At 48.1% G+C, this 19170-nt stretch overlaps 1 protein-coding gene across 1 annotated transcript in view; it reads left to right on the plus strand.

Moving 5' to 3' along the window:
- The window catches only part of TTC9 (tetratricopeptide repeat domain 9), a 32247-nt gene extending 15754 nt beyond the window's left edge, over positions 1-16493 (plus strand). The window contains exons 2-4 of the mRNA XM_028508117.2: positions 10025-10207; positions 12440-15728; positions 15972-16493. Coding sequence (XP_028363918.1) covers positions 10025-10207; positions 12440-12519 — 263 coding nt within the window. The 3' untranslated portion in view covers positions 12520-15728; positions 15972-16493. The remainder of the gene's footprint in view (positions 1-10024; positions 10208-12439; positions 15729-15971) is intronic.
- The last annotated feature ends 2677 nt before the right edge of the window (positions 16494-19170 follow it).

Genomic DNA, 19170 nt, shown 5'->3' on the forward strand with positions numbered 1-19170 from the left:
CGTGTGGCTGTGGCAAATAATGTTATTCTTTGGAAAACCAAAGGGTTCTCTGGTTGATTGTACCTATAGATCTGACCTCGTTAGAAAAAGACTATCCAACATGGTCTGTGAAAGCTTTACCATGGTGGGGATGTGCTAAAATCCATAAGTAACAGAAAAATAATAATTTCTCAGCAAGTTAGAAATAGAAGGGAAATATCTGATCTTGATAAAGAGCATCTACCAAAAAAAATCACTAAAGCTAACATTGTACTTAATGATGAGACTGAATGCTTTCCCTTGTGACTCAGGAATTAGATTCTTGGGCATTTGTCCTAGAGAAATTAAAGCTGTCTGTGAATGTTCATAGAAGCTTTATTCATAATAACCCAAAACTGGAAAGAGACCAGACGTCTTTCGCCAGATGAATGGTCAAACTGTGGACAGCCATACCTTGGACCACTATTCAGCAGCTAAAAGGAATGAACTACTGATCCATGCAAGAACTTGGGTGATCTCAGGGCGATTATGCTGAGTGAGAAAAGCCAATTCCGAAAGACTTCACACCTAGAATGATTCCATTTCTATAGCACTTTGAAATGTCAACATTTTAGAAATGGAGCACAGATGAGAGGTTGTCAGGGGTTAAAGAGGAAGTGAGATACAGGACGGACACAGACGTCGTTATAAAAGGGCATCAGGAGGGTCCTTTGGTGACGGAACTTTCTGTACCTTAAGTTCGGAGGCAGAGGAACCTACCTATGTGGTAAAATCGTGTGTAACTAAACACACACTCGAGTTCACGGAAAGCTAGGTAAATCTGAATAAGATCTGGGGACTGTATCGGTGCCAATATATGTAATCCATATATGGTACTGTGGTTTTATAAGATGATACCACTGGGTGACAACTGGGTGAAGGATGCAGGGGATCTCTGTATTATTTCTCACAACTGTACTTGAAGCTACAACTACCTCAGTAAAATTTTCAATTTAAAACAATAGTGTGGGGGTTAGTTCGCAAGTACCGGTAAGATAGGAGCCGTTTCAGGAAGAAACCAGAGATGTGTCGTGTCAGCTGTATTGGGGTAACAGTAGTGTCTCAATGAAATTGGAGATCTTGGTGGTTTTAGAAAAAAAAATGTTGGTGGAAACTCTGCACTTGGTTTCTCTTTGAATGCAGAGAAACAAGTAGGATAGAGGTTTCCAGAGTGTTCTGTAGGAACCTTCCAGATGAGAAGTATACGTACAGCGTGAGCATAGTCTGGCACCTTCAGATCTCGCACGTAAGCCTCACAAAAATCCGAACTCAGGCCTCAGATCAACTGAATGAAGGAACTGAGTTAAAATTCACTGCAGGAAGTTGAGCAGCCTAGGAGGGCAGTATGCATAATGCTTAAGAGCACGGCCTTAGGTGCCGGAAGGCTTAGGTTCAAGTCCTAGCCCTGACTCTTATTAGCTTTGTGGTCTTGAGCAAATGAGACTGAATTTCACTGGGCCTCAGTTTTTTCATCTGGAGAATGGCCAACACACTAGACCCTCAGTGCCTGGCCCATTCGTGCTTAGTAAAAGTGACCTGCTCTCACTCTCATTACCCTTCTGGGAGGATGGATGAACGCTGCCTACAGGCGCCAGGCTAGAGGCTCTGGAGCTCGTCCTGGAGCACCCCAGCCCTCTGCTTCCCCATTTCCTGGGCCTCAGCTCTTCCTCAGTGAGAAGTCTCCAGTCTCCAAGAAGAAGACAGCCTGACGTGTCACACAGTCACCGACTGAGAACAATTGTTTGTCTACATGTATAGATTTCCCAGCTCCAGAACTTGGCCATCTGGGACCTATTTGCCTGGTGGGTAATCCTGCAGCTCCCCATGGCTGTCCTGGGTTCTCACAGTTCAACCAACTGCGTGATCCTTAAGAAGCATATATCCAAAATGCTAGAATGTACCAGCTCGGGAGGGAAGGGTGCCCAACTATAAGTGCCCATTGGGGACTTATTAAAAATGTGGCTTACTGGGCTTCCTCTTAACTCTCAGGAATCTGGAAATCTGCATTGCTGGGCATTGGGTATGGGAATCTCTATGTTAAATAAGCTTCCCCAGATGCTTTAATGGAAAAAAAAACACCTTTCATGGGGTTCTCATCAGGTGTCAGGGTCTAGCACTTGGGAAGCACTGACTTTTTTCATGCTGCCAATAAGACTTCCAGGAGAAGGTAGATAGCGATCATAATTACCTTCATTTTCACCTACTTCAACACTGAGTCCCTGAGAGGAGAGGTGTTTTAACTCAGGGGCACTTGAGTGAATGCCAGTGCTGGGGACATCATCCTGAGTCAACCAGCTCGGAGGTACCAAACCTGGCCAGCAACTTCTCTGCTAAAACATTTCCCTCTCCCCTCCTCTCCTGCCCTATAGACTCAGGAAACAGACCTATTGATTTTCCCGCCACACTGGCTTTTAGAGCTCCTAGCTCTCCTGAATATTAGAGAAGATCGGGCGCGTCCAGGGAGATGTGGCTGTAGACTCTCCTGAATATTTGGACTCCAGAAGAGCCCAGCAACTTTGGGTCCATGCCCCCACCCCATCCATAAAGCTATCAGCCAGATGCTGGCTGTGGGATCCACTCATCCACTTTTGGTGAGGGAAGCGAATCGGCTGAGAGCAGGGAGCAGACAGCACGAATGTTTGGGGTGTGGAGGGGTGGCGGCATGTGGAGGGGTGGCGGCAGAACCAGCTATTGACTCAGAGGCTGTCTAATCTATGAGAAGAAAACAGGCCCAGAACCCCACCCCTTCTCTCCCTCCAGCCTCCTTTTCTGGCTGCAAAGCTGCTTCTGTAATGTTCTTTGCATGTCCCCGCCCATCCCTAACAGGGAAAATGCACCTTTGAAAGGAAAACTGGTAAGTAAAGCCAGGCATCAAGCCTAGGTTTAAGGAAACATTTGTGGCAGTTGTGAGTGTGTATGTACATGGTGTAATTCCTACACATGGAGTGTATGTCATGGTGTACAACCTACACCATGAAACAACAATGAGAAATCAAAAGAAGAGAGCTGTCTGCAGAACTCTGGAGACACAATCAGCGCCTCCCTGGACAGGGGAGACTGAGTGGTCACTGTGGTCCTGGAGGCGCAGCCTCCTGAGTAAATGTTCCCGGCATCTCACCGCACGCTCTATTTTCCCATTGCTTTGCTGTGCAGAGGCCTCTCAAATCCCCCTCCGCAGTGTGCCCGACCTAGTCTTGACAGTTTTCTTTCAGTTAAGCTGTAGCTTCATGTGTATATCATGCTTTGTTCAGAGGACTCGAAAAGGACGTGTTCTCTGACATGAAGGTACATGTTGCTGGAGAAGCTGCGTTTAACCAATGGCTTCCTGAAGAACTAGCATTGGTGAGAATCAGCTTGAGTGCCCAGCACCGTGTGAGACACATAACACGTTAATTATCTCATCTTATCATCACCAGGGTTCCCACAAAGTAGGTATTATCTCCATGTAACACAGGCAAAGAATGAGACCCAGGGAGATTAAGTAACATGCCCAGGGGCCTGGGCTGGTGGGTGGCACAGCTCGGCTTCCAGCCCGGGACTGTGCCTCCAGACCCACCGCTGACGTCCAGCCAGGACACCCCAGGACTGGCTGGCACAGCACTCGGTGCCCGTTCGGTTTGGTTGCGGCCTGTGCCAGCTGTTAAATACTCTGAGTTCCACCTCTGCCCCATCCAAGCTTCTTCCGTGTTACTACTGTATCATTGAAATACATTTGAAAATGAATCAAATAATGAGGTTAACTTCTGGGGAAACTTCCCCCAGCAATGTAACAGCCACTTCTTGGTCCCACCTCCCAGAGGAATGACGAGTGAGGTGTATTAGTTCCCTAAGGCTGCTGTGGCAAAGTACCAGGGGCTGGTGGCTTCGAACAGCAGCAGTGTGTCGTCTGCAGTTCTGGAGGCCAGGATGCCAGGGCCAAGGTGGTGACAGGGGCGGTTTTCCCCGCCGGCTCTGAGGGAGAATCTGTCCCTTGCTCCTCTCCTACCTTCTCGTAACCTCGGCTATTTCTTGGCGTGTAGATGGCTGTCTTCTCCCTGTGTCTTCTCACATCATCTCTCCTGTGTGTGTCTGTCTCTGTGTCCAAATGCCTCTGTTCTTATAAGGACACCAGCCGTTTTCAGTTAGGGTCCACCCTAATGACCAGTTTTGACTGATTACCTCTGTAAAGACCCTGTCACCAAACAGGTCCATATCCTTCAGACTCCAGCTTGTCTTTGGGAGGACACAGTCCAACCCATACCACTGAGGCAGCCTCGGAGAGCGGGTTCCTCCTCCTCCTGGGCTCAGGGGGTCTCTCCTTCCCTCCCTTGTAGCCCATGCTTCCCTTCTCTTCAGCAGGGCAGGGCGAACTGCAGTGAATCAGCTGAAAATGGATGGCTACAAAACTGGTTCCTCCTCCTGTCATCCCGTTTCCCTTCATCTCCTGCCAGCGAGTGGCACTTGGCCCTGGCAGTGACTGTGCCCTGTGTGCCCCAGGGGGGACAGAAAACAGGTGCCAGGGCCAGGAGAAGCTGACATGGCTTAGCCTGAGGTTTCAGTGTGGTTGCTTTGGGGAACATCAAACGATTTCCTCCGTGTGAGTGCGTGAGCGTGCGGCAGGGTTTCGGTTGCCGGTTCTCTAACTTTTCCTACCACAGGCCCCTCAAGAAAGCCCGCCTGCCCTTGCCATAGAAACATGCCCTCTCCACCCAAGATGGGCAGCGGAAGAGGAATCTCCCCGTGGGAGGGGCGGTTGGAGATTTTCAGCCCTTATTCTTGTCCTCCAGAATTTTCCTTTCTCTTGTACGTTGCCCTGGCCACCACTGCTGCCACTCTATTAGACTCAGGGAGGGCTGTTTCTCTTCTAGCACTTCCGTCCAAGCATGAAGAGAAGCTTGCCTTAATTCTCCACAGCCTGGCTGATTCTAAGCTGCAACATTGACTCAATCTTGTGAAAAGGCCCAAAGACCAGAAGGTTGATGATGTTTCTTTCAAAAGAGTCTGTAGCTATGGTTGTCTGGGAGCCCAGGCCCCTTTTCATGTGTCCCCTCCCTGCACCCCTTCTGTGGCTGAAGGACCACATCTTCAAATTCAAGTATATACTTAGAGTCAAGGCCATAGACAGGAACAAGCTCCCTCTCCATCCAGCCTGAGACCTGCCTTCCCAAGTCCACAGCCTCCTCTGCTGGGACTGATTCACGTGTGGTGCTTACTCCCTTCGGGGAAGATCCTGTAGATCCTCCCTCCAATTCCCTGTGATACACACACACACACACACATAAAAATTTTAAAATCTCTACATAGCAGGAGAATTGTCTTACATTCAAAGCCCTTTGGACGACTGCTCTGCCAGTTCTGACTCATTTCCAACAGAAGGGGCCTCCCCATAAGTCATAAATAGGGAGAACAGAATTCCTTTTGAAGGAAGGGCAGAAATGTAGTGAAGTACAGGCCCCTCGTTGTCTAGAAAGGAAACTGAGGCCCCGAAAGGAAACGCAATTTCCCTAATGCTGGCTAGGTGGCAACGGTCGGGCTCTGGTTCCCAGCGCATTCCTCTTCACAACACTGGTCCATGCCGTGCAGCAGAGGACAGAGACCGTCCTTTTATAAACGTGAATTCAAATAGGCAGTAGGTTCCAACAAGGGACGAACCGTCCTGGGTCACCAGTGAATCCCCAGTGACAATCCTGGATGAAGGGCTCTGCCCACATGACGTAACCGCAGAGGGAGACCTTGCAGGGGCTCCCCAGTGCTCACTAGTTGTATCTCCCCAAGGGCACTGCAGTTAATCCCTCTCTCCGGCCTCACTCGAGTCGGCCTACTCACCACCATTTCATCACCCAGTTCGACTCCTGCCCTAAGAATAAAGTCTCAGGTCCTCCGCAGGACTATAAGAGTCTGTGCCGTAGTTTGATCTTGCTTTTCCAACTGTTGGCTCTGCCTAGAAACCTTTCTCCCCCTTCCACCTACACCAGTGGTTCTCAGACAGGGGTGATTTTACTCCTTAGGAAACCTTTGGCACTGTCTGGAGACACCTCTTTGGTTGTCACACTGGCATCTAGCGGGCGGACGCCAGGGACATCGCTAAACAGCCTACAGTGCACAGGTCATCCCCCATAACAAAAAGTGTCCAGCCCTAAATGTTTATAGCTGAGGTTGAGAAACCATCTCTGGAACTCACTTGAAATACCACTTCTTCCAAGAAGCCCTCCCATGGTACTTTATACTGGTTGAGGGCCCTTCCCTCCGCATATCCCTGCTCCTTCACAGCTCTTGGCACTGGGGAGTATCTACAATAATGATGTCACGCTTGCCTTCCTCCCCCTGCCAGTCCATCAGCTCCGGGATGGAGTGTTTGGTTCATCACCTGATCCCAGTGCCCTGTAAGGTGCCCAGTGCAGTTTGGCATCACTGTTTGCCTTGATGCCTGTGCAACACAGACAGACAAAGGCAGTTTGTACAGGTGACCTGTCCTCTACCAGGGGTTATGTGGGCTTCCAAAGTCTTCAAAGGCAGACCCGCAGGCACTCATGGTCTTGGGAGCCTGGCAGAAGTTGGTGGATATCATAGTTCTACCACCTCGTAGCTGAGTAACCTTTAGCAGGTTACTCAATTTCTACGGAACTGGGTTTCATCATCTGTAAAACAAACAAACATAAAAATAGAACCTGTTTCATGGAACTCCCGTGAAGATTAAAAGACACAGTGCATGCAAGGTATCGAGTGCCACCTCTAACACAGGGTGAGGGAGTAAAGCTGAGAGGACACCGCAGTGGCACAGCCCGGCCTGCTCTAAGTGTCCACTGCAGCCCCCAGACCCTGGGTAATGGACACAGGGACAGGGAAGGAACGTCACAAGATGGCTGGTCAACCTTTCCTTCTTAACTGTCTCAGCTCTAAAGTGTCTCAGATCTTAAAAATACCCCAGCTTATCTATCTTGTGGGCTTGGTATATGGATCCCAGGTAGCTCCCCAGCCACACTACAGTGGCACCTAAAATTGCTTGTATGTAGGGCTGAGGGTAGCTTTCCAGATTCTCTCTCACCCCCTCCACGTCAGACCCTCTTAAGAGCTCTGGCCTCGCACCTCTGGCACCTCTGGCAGCCCCAGTTCCTTAGCTGGATGGCAGCCCATTTGGACCCCAGCGGAGTCTGGATTTCTCTGTCTTCCCCGGCTCTGCCCCTGGTGCCCACCAGCAGGGGCTCCACACCCTGGAACCTGCCTGGCCCCACCTCCCACCAGGTCTGAACCCTGGACCACAGCCAAGTATCACAGTTCCCACCAGGTCTGTAGGGGAATTCGAGACATTTTCACCAAATGAGTCCCAGAAATTGATGGCTGTCTGTTCATTTTGGCCTGGAGGAGAAGGGATCGTTTCCATTTCCAGGCTGCTTTGCTCCCCCGCCCCCGCCCCCACAATTTTAGATGTCCAAAAACTGTTTTTTTTTTAAACGAAGGGCCGTATCCCAGACCGCTGAGGTCAGCAAACAGAAGTGTCTGTTTGTAGGTGGAGGGCTGGACGGGAAGAGGCTGGGACCATGTCAGGGGAGCAGGGGGAAGCTACAGACAGGAAATCCTCCAGCGCTGGGAACGCTGTTGAAGCCCAGTCCCTCACAGGTAGCAGCCAGAGGTTCACACACAGGAACCTCATGACAGAAACCCCTCCCAGCCTGCAGAGCTCTCTCAGCACCTGGGCAAACCGGTGTGGGGAGAGGGGGCAGGAGCGAGGGGGGCTGGCGGCAACCGCTCCGCTCCGCAGGGATAGTCCCCTGGCGTGTCAGCAGATAGAGACGTCTGTGACTGCAGCCGCCCCACCCAGGCCCCCGGGGGTTAGCAGCCAGTTGCTTCAGCTGCTTTGGTGGACTGTTTGGCTCTCTGCCCCGTGGGCAGTGAAACCTGACAGGTCAGTTTCTAGGCCTGGGCCCATTCTCTTCCACTTCCTGGTTCTCACACCTTCAGCTGGAAAAACTTTGGTTCACCTCCCCCTCACACTGAAAAAGGATGTGGTTTAGTTTTGTTTTGTTTTGTTTTGGTTTGGTTTGGTTTGGTTTGGTCCACAATGCCAAATGAAAGGGCTGGCCACCTAATTAGCCATTTTGACCCATGGGAAGTTATTTAAGGGATCAAAACAGCTGAAGTTAGACCCCTGACGATGAAAATCAGTGCACAGGGGACCCCGGGCACAGAAGAGCAGCTCCAGCACTTTCCCCGCCCCACCCAGCCAGGTCTTGGCAGGAATGAGCCGCTGTGCCTCCTAAATCTGTTTTTGTTCGCTTAGGAGAAGCCGACCTGTGCCTCCAACACAGTCCATGCTCTTAGTCCATGCCTCCTTGGTATCGGAGTGACCAAGTGGAGGTGGAGGTAGTAGTAGGTCAGCAGCGCTGGGGTGAGGGTGAGGCAAGTGAGGATAGTAGGGCTCCACGTTTTGGGAGGCGCTCCCTCTCCAGGCTCATATAAGCTTCCTCACCCTGGTCCCTGTCCTGTGGCTGATCAGTGAGAGAAAGCTTCCAGGGCACATGGCTGACTGTGGAACAGAAAGGAGCGCCCCCACAGGTACCCGCCAGCCTTCACTTCCTATATCCACAGGGGCGCCCTGTATGGGGCGGGGCAGTAGCCCCTCGGGAGGCCCCTGCTCCCAGGAACTGCAGAGACAGCTGTCCCTGCAGGGGTGCCGGGGCTGAAGGGAATTATAATAATATTAAATAACACTTTGGGTGCTTACTATGTGCCAAGCCCTGTGTTAAATACTTTATGACCATTACTTTATATAATCCTCTCAACAAGTCAATAAAGAACTTGGGCTCTGGAGTCCGACAGCAGGGATTTAAATCTCAGTCTTGCCACTTTCCTGATGTGTGACCTTGGGTAATCAGTCAACCTCTCTGAGCCTCAGCTTCCTCATCTGACAAGTGGGAATAATAATAGGACCTGCATCATAGTGGTCCAAGGACTATATTAGGTAATGCAAGGAAAGCAGTAAGACAAGCATCTGGCACAAGGTAAGCATTAGACCAATATTAGGATTGTGATTGCCTCCTGTAGCTTATTCCTAGGGTCGCCACAACAAATGTCTCACAAATGGTGGCTTAAACAGTAGAAATTTATTGCCTCACTTCTGGAAGCTAGGAGTCCAAGATCAAGGTGTTGGTAGGGCTGGGTCCCTTCCGTGAGCTATAAGGGAGAATATATCACATTCTTCTCTCCTAGTTTCTGGAGTTTGTTGGCTTGTAGATGTCTCCCTTTCCTCTGTGTGTCTGTCTCAGTGTCCAAACTGCCCCTTTGTCTTAGTCCATTTTTGGCTGCTGTAGCAGAAATACCATAGACTGTGTGGCTCAAACAACCCCTTATTTATCACAGTTCTGGAGGCTGAGAAGTCCGAGATCAAAACACAGACAGCAGACTTGGTATCTGGTGAGGACCTGCTTCCTGGGTCTTAGATGGCTGTCTTCTCACCGTGTTCTCGCAAGGCAGAAGGGGTGAAGGAGCTCTCTGAGGTCTCTTTTATAAAAGCACCAATCACAGTCATGAAAACCCCACCATCACACCTTAGTCACCTCCCAAAGGCCCCACCTCCAAGTTGGGAATTAGTTTTCAACATATGAGTTTAGGGGCGGGGATATAAGCATTCAGCCTATAGCATCCTTTTCATAAGGACATCAGTAATGTTGCATTAGAACCCGTTCTAATGGCCTCTTTAACTTCATCACTTTTGTAAATACCCTATTTCCAAACTTGGTCACATATTGAGGTCCTGGGGGTTCAGAATCCAACACATCTTGTTGGGTGGGGAGGCACAATTCAACCCATAAGACTAAGTAACTTGTTCAGGTCATGCAGCTTGCAGCTGATGAAACTGGGTCCTAGCACCCAGGATTATTTGATGACATAGCTCATGGCATGAGCCCCCATGTAAAGCCCCAACACTCCTAACTCTTCTCTGGATGGGGAAAAAGGACCAAAGAGAGGCATTCAGAGCCAACTGTTGTGTGTTGATGGCATTTTCCCTTCTTTCTGTCTTCTTCTATAGCTTGCCTGCTCCAGGCTGAACTGGTAAACTATGAACGAGTCAAGGAGTATTGCCTCAAAGTCCTGAAGAAGGAAGGGGAGAACTTCAAAGCCCTTTATCGGTCTGGCGTGGCCTTCTACCACCTTGGGGACTACGACAAAGCACTCTACTACCTGAAAGAAGCGAGGACCCGACAGCCAACAGGTAAAGCAGAAATCGATGTTCTCTAGTCATCAGCCCCCGTTGGCAGGTCCAGGAGCTTTCATAATGAGATGGATAGCTTTCACGGTGCAGGGCCAGGCAGGTGCAGAAATGGCGAACTAGAGGTCAGGTGGGTGCTAGGACATAGAAAGAGGAGAGCAAACAGTCCGGGCACTTGCCTAGGGCCTGGGTTCCAGGAGCTTGGGCACTGCTTCTCTTCAGGTACAATATGAAAAAGACAGAGGTGTCTCTTCCAACCCAGAATCCAGCTTTCTTCCCTTGTTCAGCAAATCCATATTGAATTATTACAATGTGCCAAGATTTGTGCCAGGCACCAGGGATGTGGATGAGAAAATGGTACCCGTGCTTTTGAGGAGCTCACAGAGTTGGCAAGACATAATACAAAGGAATGATTTTGGTGCTAAGCCCAGTATCTTCCAGGAAGCATGCTCTGGCTTCCCCAGTCAGATCCCATTCCTTAGAGCATCCATTAAGCGGTACCATTTGCTTAAATTCCTATCCACTAGCTCGGCCATTCATTCACTCCACAGATACTTATTAAGCAGTTACAATGGCTCAGGAGCTACTCTAGGTGCTGGGTAGATAGCAGTGAACAAAACAAAGTTGCTACCTTCAAGGAGTTTATGTTATAATGGAGGAAGATAGAAAGTAAGCAAATGGACAAATAGATAATGTAATATTTAGTAGTGTTAAGTGCTATGAAGGAAATAAAGCAGAGTAAAAGGATCAAGAGTAAATGGGGTGATATTGTAGCCCTGGAGCTAAGAAAGAGCCTCTCTCAAGAGGCAACATTTCAACAATGACTTTGACTTAATGTTGCCACTTTTGTTCATGTGGCCGATTTCTTTTAATGTGCTTCTCCTTTAAGGGCTTTAGGATCAATTTGCAAATATCCAAAATATACTTTTTTCTTTACTTTTGTCAGAACCCCAATAGCTTTACTTTTTAAAACATTTTATTTATTTATTTTTACGGGAGGAGGAGAGGAAAAGAGAAGGAGAGAAACACTGATGGTTGCCTCTCACGCACCTCCATCTGGGGACCCAGCCCACAACCCAGGCTTGTGCCCTGACTGGGAATTGAACCGGCAACCTTTCAGTTTGTAGGCTGGCACTCAACCCACTGAGCCATACCAGCCAGGCCTATTTTTTATGTATTGATTAGTTTTCTATATATTGATTGTGTTCCCCCAACTGTACTGTAACTCACTAGAGGATTAAGATCTGGATTCATCCAACAGAATTTTCTTGAACACCTACTGCGTACCAGCACCATTCTGGATGCCACATCCCTGGCATTTTTCGCGCATGCTACAGCATTCACTTCTACTTCGGGAAGTAAACATCCCGGGCAGCCTGCCGCTCTTACGTGCTGGTATGTGCAGCGCTAAGCGGCCATTCTATGTCGCACCCTGCTCCCCAGTTTAAGAACTGGGGTTGGGGGATAATTCCCCAGCTCAAGGTGAGGTGATCCACTCCACTTATGAGGACAAAAAGAAGACAATGAAGGAAAGTCATTTTAAACAATTCAGTTTTTAAAAAAGTACATTCAACTAATATTTATTCGTCATTAGATTAAGCACTTTGAGACGGACCTATTTTGGTCCTCACAGCCATCTCATGAGAAAGGTATCGTGCCCCCCAGGAGGGGCAGGCTTTGGAGTCAGATGCACCATGTACTGTGTGTCTCCTTGGGTGACTTCCCGAACCTCTCCAGGGCCCAGTCTTCCCTTTCGTCACAGTGAGGATGATGCCACATACCTTGTGGGATTATAATGAGCATTAAACGACATAATGAAGGTTAAAAGCACGGCACAAAGTAGGCATTCAAAAATGGAAGCTGTTTCTTGTAGACAAGACACAAGGCTCAGAGAAGCTGGTAACGTGCCTGGGGTTAAACTCCACACAGAGCCTCAACTTAACTGTGCTGACTCAGGACCACTGGCATATGCTGTTTCATAGAAATAGAGGGAGAAATCCCTCCTCTTCTCCTCTCCTTGCCATCTGTCCCTGGGTCAGGGTGACCCGTCCACATTTGCTGGGGGAGGCTGTGTCGGGAATGCTGACATCCTGGTTGCTCTCTCAGCCACCCTGGACCTTGGCCAAGTGAGTGTGGCCCATGCATAATCTGCAGACACAGCTGTGGATGGGTTCTGTGTACACCCAAGGGTTTCCCTCACCAAGTGTCCCCTAAGGAGTGTTTCTCTCTTCACAGACACCAATGTGATTCGGTACATCCAGCTGACAGAGATGAAGCTCAGCAGATGCTCCCAGAGAGAGAAGGAAGCCGTGTAACGACAATACCTGTCTAGAGCTGCCCCTGCAGTGAACCTGGACTTCCCGGCATCCCGTGGTGGAGAGCCCCTCCCTGGCTCCTGGTCCTTTCTCCCCACTTCTCCCGTCAGACCCCCTCCCACCTCTTCCTCCTGTTGCCCCTCAACTCACCGTCTACTCCCAGTGTGAAAAAAAAGGAGGTGCAAATTTGGAATCGAGTGGGTTGCCCTGATAATGGAGATACCCTCTTCGGTAGTAGGTCAGCCACTGAGAGGGACCTAATTTCTACAGGGACAGCTGGGGAGGACTCTCACGGGCCAGGAATGCCTGTGCTTCTGACAGAGACAGAACCTGGCAGGTGTACCATTCCAAAGGCAGCAGGCAAGGAGCACATAGCTGGACCCTCCACACACTTCTGACAGACCAGAGCATCTCAAGGCAACTGTGACAAATCCAGGGATGAGACAATCACCAGGAGCACTAGCTAAGCCAGGCGAGAGGCTGTGAATGTGTACACTGGATTTCCCCACCCCTACCCACAGCAACCTCAGCCCCTGCCTCCCTCCTTCCCTTGGCTTGTGCTTTCTTCTCTCCCCCTAGGGGATCTGAAACTCTGCCAGGATTCACATGCCATTGAAGCCCACTCTCAGTGCCCTCTGGTGACTACACATACCATTCTCCCATCCCCCCACTCCAGCAGGCAGCCATGACAGCAAAAGGGCAGGGTAAAGTGGGCCAAGGGTTGACCACATAGGTGATGGGGGGGAGGGAGAGAGGACGCTTAAGGGAGAGAGCATTGTATAGACTGGGGGACTGAACTGTGGACTAATTAAGTGTAAATAAAAATAAATTAACAGGCAGCAGTTCCTGTCATTTCTGTTGGAAGCAGCCCACTCCCCCACTTTCACTCCCTCCCCCAACTCACTCAGAGCTACTTACAGCCAGGCAGGATGGGGCTTCCCCCAAAGCAATGGACCATTTGTCCAGGGGTATAGAATGCTGGCTGCTGCCTTTGTGCTTTCAGCGTAGGCTGAGGCTGGGGTTGGGGAGACTGCCCAGGGACTTGGCTTTGTGGGACTTCGTGGGACTTGTACAGCCTCCTTTTGATGACATGAGCTGGACTCAATATCTGGCACAGAGAATGTGTTCAACAAATATTTGTTGAATGAATAAGTGATGACTGCAGACTGGCTCTCCTGCCTTAAACTAATCTTATCCCAGCCTAGTCTCCTGATAGCTATGCTCTTTATGCCATGTTGCTTCAGTCAACTAAGAAACATTTCCCGAGGGCTTATTGACTGCCTGCCGTTGTGCAGTGTGCTGGGGGACACAGGATATCATCCCAGTCTTAAAGGAGACGGAGGAGTTGAGAAAGACTCATGTGAGATGATTACCAATGACACCTTTAATTTATATGATGCTTTAAATTTTTCAAAGCACTTTCATGTATTTTTTGTGTGATTAGTGAAAGAGACAGTATTGTACAATTAAAATATATACAGATGCAATAATGTTAATAGTTAGCATTTATTAAATGCACTACCCTCAGATCTTTACATGTATAATCTCATTTCTTTCATGCAGTTCTCCTATGAGATAGCATTTCTATTTGATGGATAAGAAAACTGAAAACCAGAAAAATTAACTCTCCCAAGGTTGCATGGCCTTAAGCGGAATAGCTAGGGTTTGAACCAGGTCTGTCTGACTCCAGAGCTCTAGCTGTGAACTAGACTACAGTTGCTGCTCTCCAAAGTATATTGAGCAGTTACAACCATTCAAGAGCAGAACCATGTATATTAAGTTGAAAAGCCTTGACTGTGTCAATGGTGGTGCCTGAGCTGCCTCTTGTATTTAAAATGCCCAAGGCAAAAAAAAAAAAAAAAATCCCTAACACTAAACTTCCTAGTGGACAGGCCAGGAAAAGATAGCTGAGACCCAGCAGTTATTTCTGGGTATTGTTCATTCTACCTGCTGATGAGTAGAATCCAAACAATCCACCTAGCTTTCCACACCCCATCCCCAGCACTGGGGGAGAGTCACAATTATAGGCAAAGATGGAAAGGAAACACAAAGTTAATTACGGGTTATTTGTTTAATCAGAGGCTCCACCACTGCAGGATCTAATCCCTGCTGAGGGGCCCAGAAGCGGCAGCACAAGTTATATTCACATAGCTCCTCAAAGCCTTCCAATGGGGACTGTAAGAAAGTGCTAGAAATGTCCAAGTGCCCACAGCTGCTTGCCAATAGCTCAGCCTCTCGGGACGAAGCAAAGGAAAAAGCTGTTACAGCTGCCACATTCTACCCCACCTCTACCATGTCCTTCTCTCTGCCCTCTTCCACCAAAATGGTTTCACATGGCCCCAGTTCGAAACGACCCTGCAGGATACACAGCACAAACATGCAAACTCCCCTGCTCTGTAGCCTCCAGCCCAGAAAGCCTGCGAGCTTGCGAGCTCTTGACCCTGAAGGGCAAGAGGAGGTCAGAGGTGGCCTGTTGAAGCAGCTCAGATTGGCAGGGTCTTCCTTTGGTCTCGCATTCAGGATGGACTGAGAGTAGCTATTCCCAGCATGGATTAGGAGAGAGGACTTGCCTCGGAGACTGAGTTGTGGCAGGGCTGGACAGATGGGCATAAGACTGTTGCCATCCTTCCAAAGAAAAATGTTGAAAACCAGAAGTAGGTGAGGACAACCTCCTGGGACCTGCTAGTACAAGTGTACAGGCTGTCTGCTTGTCTGGTGACTTAGATACACATGCTTCCTGGAACTGCACTCACTGTGACCTACAGTTAAATGATCTCAAAGGAAAAGGCTGTGTGGGGGTAGCAGTTAATGTTTGGGGTGAGTGGTGAATTTTCTGTTCATTTGTTCAGCAGAGACTGCAGAGAGCTGTTCAGCAAAATCAGGTGTGTTCACCATCAGCTTCCTTCTCCCCACACCTCCCCAAGCCAGGGACCGGCATTTAATCACAAGCTTCGTTTGCAGGTGTCTCTGTTGAACTCTACCTGGTGCATGAACCTGAACCCGTCCTGCTCTGTCATCTCCTGCTTGGACTTTTGTGGTAGACTCTTTGGGGAAAAAATTACACTTTTCTTGTCATTAATTTGGAAGCCTCACGTGTGTATTGTAGAATTTTAGGGGGGAGAAAAGACAGACTCCAACCCATAATCCTACCACCCAAGACAAACATTATAATCCTTTGGAAGTATAGTTTGGCTCTTTTTGGGTCAAATGTACACATACCCAGTTTGCTTCTTTTTTTTTTTAAACATTTTATTTATTTATTTTTAGGGGCCGGGGGGAGAGAGAGAGAGAGAGAGAGAGAGAGAGAGAGAGAGAGGAAGAGAGAGAGAGAGAAACATCAATGTGGGGTTGCTGGGGGTTATGACCTGCAACCCAGGAATGTACCCTAGCTGGGAATCGAACCTGGGACACTTTGGTTCCCAGCCCGTGCTCAATCCACTGAGCTATGCCAGCCAGGGCTCCAGTTTGCTTTTAATGAAAAGATCACACAGTATACCTATATATACTCTTGAATAACTTACTTTCCAAAATGTGTGTTTATATTTTAGAATATATAATACATATACAGACACAAAATTTTAAAAGTACAAAAATCTCTATAGTAAGAAGTAAATCTCCCTCCCTCCCCATCTGCCAGCACCTGGTGTCCCTCCCATTACCCATGTACCCTTCCAGCGACACTGAAGCATTTTCAAACACATGTATATATTCTTTTATCACACACAAATGGTAGCGTGCGGACACGGTTTTTTGCGCCTTGTGCTACTTCACTTACTATACCATGAATGTAACCTTTTTTGCATGCCTCTCCAACTTTTCCAACAGCTTCCCCATCACACAGATGGGTCCTCATTTGGTAACCAGTCTCCTCATGGTGATTATGTCCTTTGTCCCCAATCTTCATTGTAAATAAGATTGCAACAGACATTCTTGTCACTACATTCTGCACATATCTATAACTAGTTCCTTAGGATGAAAAAAAAAACAAATCCAAGGAAGAAATTGCTTGGCCTCCTTAAAGAACTTTGATATACGTTGCCAACTGCCCTCCGGAAAGTTCGAACCAAAGCACTCTCCCGTCTGCAGTCTCGAGAGCTCCCGGTCTTCTGCACCCTCACTAAGCATGGGGATTAGCGCCTATCAGACCTTCTCCAAGTTGATAGGAAAACAACAGGATGTCCATGTTATTTGAACTTGCATTTCTTTGATGATTACTGATTAACGTCTTCCCATGCTTGTCGGTCATTTGTACTTCTTCCTTTGTGAATGTTCTATTTATTTGATTTTGTATGTTGACCTTTATTATCGACATGTAATTTTATGAAGAATATTATTTTTGTCAAGAAACACTGCGAATAAGCTTTCCAAGTGCTTTGCTTCCTAATTTTGTTTATGGTGCTTTTTTGACATACATAAATTCTTAATTCCGCAATTAATTTGTTCCTCTGTTGCCAGCTTCTTCCGCCTACAGCTCCCTCCCCCGTTTCTGCCAGTGCCCCTTCTAAACCACCATCGATTATGTCGCTCCATAGCCTAAAAATCTGTAGTGGCTTCTCATCACTTTAAAAGCCAAACTCCTTAGCATAACACGCAAAGTCTTTCATGTGATTTTTCCCACTGACTCTCCCAGGCTCACCTGCTGGTCTTCTCTACTACCCTGCATTCCATCACTGCACAGCTTCCTTTCACTCCCTGCACCCATTGTTCTGGGTTTCTGGGCCTTTCCATGCTGTTCCCCCTGCCTAGCTGCCCATGCCTTACTCCTCCAACTCCCTCTTTGCCTTGCCAATTCCTTTAGAACTTTAAGCATCATAACTTGAAAGCCTTCCCTGACCCCTTAGTCTACACTTCTAACATGAGCCTACCTCTGGCTAGCATTTGCTACAGTGAAGTGGAATTTCCTATTTACGCTTGTCTCCCTCACTCTCTGGACATTCAAGGCTGCACTGTGGTTTACTCATTTTTGCAGCCAGAACGTCTAGCACAATGCCTACACATAGCAAGTGCTGGATAAATGTTGAGCCCTGAGCCTGGAATGAATGAATAATGGTTTTCAGTGGCAAATGTTACTTGAGGTAAATGCAGGGCTGGACTAGATCTGTGCTTCTGAGAACTGAAGAAATCCTAGGAGACTTGGGTTATAAGAGAAGCCATGTGCTCCACTGCTGTGCTTTCCAAAACATCAGAATCGTTTAAAGTAGCTACTTAAAAATGCATAATCTCATGCTCTGATTTACACCCACTGCATCAGACTCACAGGGAATAATGCTCAAGATACTATAATTTGGTGGGGGAGTTTTTTGGTGTTTTTTTTTAAGTCCTGAAGTGTTGCTGATGACCAGCCAGGTTAAAAAGCTGCTGGTGAGCTAGACCAGCAGATAAATCAGAGCCCCCAGCTCCACTGTTTCAAACCATGTGGTCTTTGGAGTGGATGGAAGGAACTTTATTCGAATACCAGCTTTGACATTTACTGGCTGTATGACCTTGGAGCAGTTTTGACTTTTCAGATCCTTGTTACCCTCACTTAAACATGAGGACAATATTATATTTCCCTTAAAAGGATGTTGGGTGGATTAAGAAATGCCTGTCTCCTAGCTCAGTGCCCAGCACAGAGTCAACATGAAATAAACCTTCACTCCTCTTCCCCCATCCTTGGCCTCTGTTTCCTCATTTACACTGTGGCTGCTGGTACCTGCCTGTTAGTCTCCCATAGTCCCACACTGAACTCTAGAAGGAGGAGAGCTTCCAGCAGGCCCTTGGACTGCTCTGATCAAACAGCACCGCTACTTGGGTGACACGGTGGGCAGAGGAAGCCCCTATTCCACAGCGTGCTCTCTCCAAGCATATCAGGGGGCTATAGCAATCAGGTGGAATAATTCTGATGCTTTTCAGAAACAGTTGTCTTTTAGCCACACCCCAAAATCAACACAGTTTTCCTCCTGGGGTTCTGCCCACAGGCCAGTGGCTTTTGAGCTTCAAAGTGAAGGAGACTGTCAAAAAAGAGTACAGTCCTTGCCTGCTCACCTTCTAATGCCTGGGGATCCTCATCCCACTGACTCAGGGTTAGAAAGGCAAGACTGGATGTGAGGTCAAAACAGCTCATCTGCAGCCACTTTAATTAAGATGCTTTCCACTCCCAGTGCCTACATGCTCCCCCTCCCCAACTTCAGCCCCCAGCCAGCAGCAGAGACTGGGAAAATGCAGTCAGTCCCTCAGGCCTGACAGAGTTCAAATTACCAAGTCAGCATGAAAAGTCCCACTCTAAATGGACTGAAATTGGATTCTATTAAAAACCGCACTCACTGAGGCCCTTGGCTATTAATATTTGCTGAGACATGGAGGACGGGGAGGAGGCAGAGGCCCCTGCAAAATGTTGGAGATTGCAGCTGTTCTGTTGAATTGCTTTTCTGGAAGCGAGCCTACATTGAAAAGCTAGATTTGCCGTTTTCAACAGTTCACAGAATATTAGGGCTGGAAGGAATCCTACAGCTCTTTGATCTTATAGATGAGGGCTGAAGTTCAGAGAAGGTAAGTGACTTATTCAAGGTCACATAGCTAGGAAATAACAAAGCCCAGAACTGGAACTCATATTGCTTTTCTGACAACAAACTTAATACTCTGTCCACTGAACTAACACACACTTACAAAGCA

Source organism: Phyllostomus discolor, chromosome 1 (assembly GCF_004126475.2).
Source record: "Phyllostomus discolor isolate MPI-MPIP mPhyDis1 chromosome 1, mPhyDis1.pri.v3, whole genome shotgun sequence".
NCBI lineage: Eukaryota > Metazoa > Chordata > Mammalia > Chiroptera > Phyllostomidae > Phyllostomus > Phyllostomus discolor.